The sequence below is a fragment of the Aegilops tauschii genome, chromosome 1, assembly GCF_002575655.3.
Source record: "Aegilops tauschii subsp. strangulata cultivar AL8/78 chromosome 1, Aet v6.0, whole genome shotgun sequence".
Lineage (NCBI taxonomy): Eukaryota > Viridiplantae > Streptophyta > Magnoliopsida > Poales > Poaceae > Aegilops > Aegilops tauschii.
The window spans coordinates 426589982-426596338 of NC_053035.3; the positions used below are offsets into that span (position 1 = coordinate 426589982).

General features: G+C 48.3%; 1 protein-coding gene across 2 annotated transcripts; it reads left to right on the plus strand.

Moving 5' to 3' along the window:
* The first annotated feature begins 239 nt into the window (after positions 1-239).
* On the plus strand, positions 240-3168 carry LOC109780706 (uncharacterized). Of its 2 annotated transcripts, none has more exons than XM_073500246.1 (2): positions 240-2420; positions 2498-3168. In XM_073500246.1, the coding sequence occupies exon 1, from the start codon at positions 290-292 to the stop codon at positions 842-844; it is 555 nt and encodes a 184-aa protein (XP_073356347.1). In that variant the 5' UTR covers positions 240-289; the 3' UTR covers positions 845-2420; positions 2498-3168. The 2 variants fall into 2 exon arrangements, with proteins under 2 accessions (XP_073356347.1, XP_073356349.1); XM_073500248.1 differs by having other exon boundaries at positions 2502-3168.
* The last annotated feature ends 3189 nt before the right edge of the window (positions 3169-6357 follow it).

Sequence of the window (6357 nt, forward strand, 5' to 3'; positions counted from 1 at the left end):
CGAAAATGCTTCGTCGCAAAAAATAAAATACAATTAAGTGTAACATTTGAAGGCAACATGACATTTTTTTACACAGGCTAAAATGCAAGCGTTTACCTTAAAATTTTGCAAGTATCATCTGGAGTACGTTTTTGGCACGCACATATGCTAACTAGAGCCAAATTGGATTTCCAGGTAAGTTTGTTCATTGTAAGGCCCATACAGAGTATGGGTCCACAAAATTGCCGGTCTGAGAGAATCCCAACAAACTCCGATCATCCCGTGACGCGCATGATCGAAACGCCAACAGATGGCCGATTCCACCGCGCACCCGCCGCCGGCGGTGGATCAGCGAGTCCAGCGGCTGGCTACCCGCGCCTCCATCGCAGTCGCCGCTGCGGCGACGCTCTTCCTCGTGTGCCTCGTCCGGCACGCCTCCACCTCCTGCTTCCCCGCGTCCCACACCATCTCCCCCTCTCCCTTCCCCCGCGACTCCTGCGACGCCGCCTCCCGCCGCGTCCTCCCCCCGGACAGCCGGCTCGCTAAGCTCCGCTCATCCTCTCGCTGGCGCCGCCGCTCCGCCGCGCTGGCTTCCTCAGTATTCCCCCCGCTCCGTGGCCTCCGCCTCCTGGCCGGCTCCTCCCGCGTCCTCTGCCTCGCCGCCGGAGCCGGCAACGCCGTCGACGCGCTCCACGCAGCGGGGGTAAGCGAAGTGACCGGGATCGACCTCGTGGACTTCCCGCCGCTCGTCCGTCGCGCAGACCCCCATCGCCTCCCATTCTCTGACGGCGCCTTCGATCTCATCTTTTCCGACGACCCGGCGGGGATCTCCGGCGCGCTCTTCCCGGCTCGCGTCGCCGCGTAGGCCGAGCGCGCTGTCCGCCGCGGAGACGCCATCGCCCTCGCCGTGGACCGGCAGCAGGACCACGCCGCCGTCGCCGCGCTCTTCAAAAGGTCGCGCGTCGTGGATACCAGGGTTGTCACCTTGGATGGCTCCCAGGTCAGGTTGCTAATTCTTCAGAGTAATGGCACCACCCTGAACCCGCGATGATATTCTGAACCAGTGTTAAGTATAATTCTCATGTTCATTATGTTGTTTCTGTTAAGATCAAACACTAGATGTTACCGAGCTATGGATTTCTGCATCAGAACATAACTGTAACTGTGTAGATCAATAGTTGAGAAAAATGGAAGATTGCTGCGGTGCCGGTTGCTCTAGCAATAATAGATTTCTAACATTCCCTGAAAGTTCGATCATTTTGCTGTGCTTGTTTTTCTTGCTATGACCATACGAATTAGGATCAACACTTATCAACTCAATACAGATTTTGGGAATATATATATATAGGTTCATATGCACCGCTTTGCGATTTTGCATAACTTGTGCGCTCTTAACAAAAGGATCATGGTACTATAAATATTGATTTAGATACATATATACAGAAATGTGTGAAGAAGGCATGATTTATGTACTGTACAAATAAGAGTGCTTCTATGCTTGATGGAGTTTTTTCTTCTTCTGCAATCTAAAGCAAATTAATGGCTGTGATTAGAGGACTACTCCGCCGGTCTTGTTTTAAGAAAGGTTAGTTTGTTAGTTACAAACATTGGTATCCAGGTCCAAACAGGTGAAGACTAAAAACCCATGGACAGCCCATGTACACACTTCATGTACAACCCACAAGCACTTGTCTGAAAACTACCAGATCCAGTGCCATAGTCGTGTACTCGTCTCCTTCGCCGGACTGCCTCGACTCTGAAGAGAAGATGATATCGGCTTGCCGTGCATCCTAACCCTCAGATCCAAAATTCCAAATTAAATTATTGTACTTGACCTCCAATTTGATCATCATCCCCACCCGGAGCTCGCCGGCGCCCAAATCCTAAACCTAGGTCATCTGTCCAACTGAGTCCTAATTATTATACCATCCCAATGTTCAATGTACTATCTCTACTCCTAAAGGCGGACTTGGTAGCTTCTCCTCCATGGTTTTTTTCGCCTCACCTCCCACCATCATCTATTTTCGTCTGGTTTTTTTGCCTCATCTCCATCCAACGCTCCACGCTGGTTTTTTACTCTCCCACCAACGCCTAAAACACCTACACACACATCTCTCTCTCTCGCCTCTCCCCCATCTCGCCTCTCCTTCTTGAGCCGTCGTTGCTGCCGTCCAGTACGGATCACTTCCTCTACTGATTGGCGCCACCACAGCACAACCGGATCCCATCCGGCTCTCCTTCTTTCCAATATCCACCGATGCATGTTGCTCCGCCCTCGCGCGCGGCCGCCCGGCTAACCCTAGCCACCTCTATCTCCGATGATGACCCCGACGCCGGCGCCTCCCCGTTACCCTCCCCGGCGCTCTCCCCGTTTGGCTCCCCAAATCCCTCTGCCTTGCCGTCACGGACATCGACGATGATGCCTCCCTGAACCTCGACAGGTAATGTCACATCATCTCAGTTTCTTGAGAATTGACATGGTCAGTCATGTACTAAAAGTGTGATGCTCTTTCTGTAGTTAGCCCTTTAAGAAGCAAGTGGGGTGTGTGTGTTGCATCTGATGTGCACGAGCTCAACCTGGCGAGCTCCTGGGAGTAGAAAAACGGGGAGGCACAACAGCCCTGGCGAGCTCGAGACGACGAAGGTGCCACAGGTGGTGTGGGAGAGGAGATGGTCTCCATCCGAGGTCCGAGGACCAGCCATGACGTCGAGCTGCTGCAGCGTGGAGTCAGGAGTGTGTTCGCACCCCGGCGTGTCCCAGTATGTGCTTTGGAAGACTGGCGTCAATCTCAACAGACCCTTATGCGTCCACATTATTTGCTTCAGAAACAGATAGCAGCTCTCTGCTTCGTCTCTGGAGTCACAGAGCTCGAAGACAGCGAGATAGGGATGATTTACAGGTTTGGAGCCAAAAAATAACTGGCTAGTCTTTTTGAACACATGATGTAACACCTCCCTACTCTCCCCTCTTCTTCTCCTCTCGTCTCCGGGAACGCTTGTGCCTTGCACCTGGGTGCACTGGACAAGCTTTGTTTTGTAACTGTACTTTTTCATCAGGCCCTGGCCTATTTTGAAAAATAAGGTCGGCAACCAGCCACCTTCTTTGTTTCAAAGAAAAAAAAAGATAGCAGCTCTCTGATGTAGTAAGGAGAAACCAAGAATGACAGAGCATCCTCGTGTCAAACTCAACACACCCTGGCACTTCTCCATTGTTTGATTCAGAAACAGGCAGAAACAACTGCTATCTCTGAATTTATTTAAGGTTGTTTCTCTTATCTCTGTTCTGATGTACATGCATCTTCCCTTCCTATCTTCCATACATATATGTGCTACAACCATGCCTTTTTTGTCCTGTAAATGTGCTACAGATATGTGCAGCAAAGTAGTCTTCATGTGCGAGGAAGCAAAGAAGATATGATGCTATGCAATTATGCTCCTGTTAGTTGGAAGTTCAATCTCGGCTTGATTACCGCTCTTTAAGCAAAATTATTTCTAACAGATCTTATCCTAGACGATTCTTGCTTAAACGAGTTTAGAAGCACAACTACCAGTATGTGCACTTAATAAAATGCAAGTCCTAATGCAGATGCTGAAAATAGTTTGGAAATTATACATATTCAATCTCCCAGTTTGTGATTTCTTTTTGTTTATGTTGTACAAAAATGTACAGACGAGTGGCATGTGTCATCTATAGCATGTCCCCTTTGTCTGAATGTTCAACTAGAAGAGTTCCATCTCATTTGGCAACGAGCACTGCAATAATACATGCAACTCTTCACAGCTACTAACGTGAAGTTGCCCTCAGGCTCTAGCATGGACTAAAGAGTTATTGTTGGTATGTATCACTTTAATTTTTACAGTCTATAGGTTTATTTATATGGCCAGTATTGATCTCAAGGACAACATACTGTGATTTCCTCTATTACTTCTGGTCAATATTGCTGTAACTACAGTCACTACCCACTAGTAGAAAACAGGGCATAGGTCACAGGGCAGGTTTCACATTAGCCCCGGTTCAGTCACGAACCGGGACCCATGGGGGCATTCGTCCCGGTTCGTGAGCCCAGGGGGCCGGCCGGGGCCTCGTGGGCATTGGTCCCGATTCGTATGGAACCATTTGTCCCGGTTCGAGCCATGAACCGGGACTAATGGTCCTCGCTCCTGGCCCACAACCATTTGTCCCGGTTCTTGGCATGAACCGGGACAGAAGGCCCGGATTTAGTACCGGTTCATGCCACGAACCGGGACCAATGAGGTGCCTATATATACCCCTCGCCCGCGAGCAGAGCACTCCAGTGCTCTGTTTTTCTCTGGCCGACGAGGGGAGGGCTTTGTGGTGCTCTAGCTCACCTCCTATGCACATGAGGTGTTCGATGAAATGCCCGAGCCACACTAGTTAAGCTTTGTCCTCTCGAAGCTCGACCTCAAAGCTCCATTTTCCTCGAGATTTGTCTAGGTTTAGCCGCCTGTCACGTCCCATTCCCGTCTTCACCGCCGTCGACCGCCCGCGCCGATCTCGTCGTCGGCAACACCGTGGTGAGCCTCTTGTTCTTATCTTCTTTTTGAAAGAAAAAAAATTCTTACTTTAGATAGATACTTGTCTAATTTTCTTACTATTTTATTCCTTCTTATTACATAGTGCGATGGTTTTGGTATCCGCCCCCGTCGGCCCTCGTCCTGTCTATGATTCGGATGTGGTATATATTATCTTTTTATAACTATTTGATTCATTTATTGTTTATGGCAAATATACCGACCAGCATGACATAGATTTTATTTATCTAGGAGGTGGTTGAATCGGAAATTCTAACCGACCCTATTGTCGAGAGGTTAAATTTAGTTGAAGAAGAAAACAATTACTTGAAGGAAAAAATAAAAAAAATTGAGGAGGAGAAGATGATATTGGAGTTGCATGTTGCGGATGTCGTCGATGATCACAAGATCAAGATGGATGCAATGCACTTGAAGATTAGAAAGATTAGAAAATATGCCATTCATACCGAGGCTAGGTATCATTATGCCGTTGGATCAATTGTTACCTTGGTTGAGATTATGATCGCATTTGTTTTCGCATTGAAATGTTTTACATAGTTTCAATGTATGGTTTAATTAATTAGATGCTCTGGAGAGCTATATATATGTTGTTAGATGAGAACTATGTATGTACTTTGGTTCTAATATGATGATGAACTTCTATTAATTTGGTCACTTAATTATCTATTCATGATGTTCTGTAATGGTTTTTGACACACTTAATTATATATAATGCACGCAGATGAACCGACAATGGATGTACGGTGACAGACACACCTCCGAGTACATTAAGGGCGTGCATGATTTTCTCGAAGTGGCTGAGGCAAACAAGCAGAATGGTTTTATGTGTTGTCCATGCCCTACATGTGGGAATACGAAGTCTTACTCTGACCGGAAAATCCTTCATGCCCACCTGCTTTACAAGGGTTTCATGCCACACTATAATGTTTGGACGAGGCACGGAGAAATGGGGGTTATGATGGAAGACGGCGAAGAAGAAGAGGACGATGACAACTATGTGCCCCTGAATACGGTGATGCTGCAACGGGGGAAGCTGCTGAAGATCAAGAGGAACCAGACGATGTGCCCAATGATGCTGCAAGGGGGGAAGCTGCTGAAGATGAAGAGGAACCAGTGCCCGATGATGATGATCTCCGCCGGGTCATTGTCGATGCAAGGACGCAATGCGAAAGTCAAAAGGAGAAGCTGAAGTTCGATCGCATGTTAGAGGATCACACAAAAGGGTTGTACCCCAATTGCGAAGATGGCAACACAAAGCTCGGTACCGTACTGGAATTGCTGCAGTGGAAGGCAGAGAATGTTGTGCCTGACAAAGGATTTGAGAAGCTATTGAAAATATTGAAGAAGAAGCTTCCAAAGGATAACGAATTGCCCGACAGTACATACGCAGCAAAGAAGGTCGTATGCCCTCTAGGATTGGAGGTGCAGAAGATACATGCATGCCCTAATGACTGCATCCTCTACCGCGGTGCGTACAAGGATCTGAACGCATGCCCGGTATGCGGTGCATTGCGGTATAAGATCAGACGAGATGACCCTGGTGATGTTGACGGCGAGCCCCCCAGGAAGAGGGTTCCTGCGAAGGTGATGTGGTATGCTCCTATAATACCACAGTTGAAACGTCTGTTCAGAAACGAAGAGCATGGCAAGTTGATGCGATGGCACAGTGAGGACCGTAAGAAAGACGGGAAGTTGAGAGCACCCACTGACGGGTCGCAGTGGAGAAAAATCGAGAGAAAGTACTGGGCTGAGTTTGCAGCTGACCCAAGGAACGTATGGTTCGGTTTAAGCGCGGATGGCATTAATCCTTTCGGGGAGCAGAGC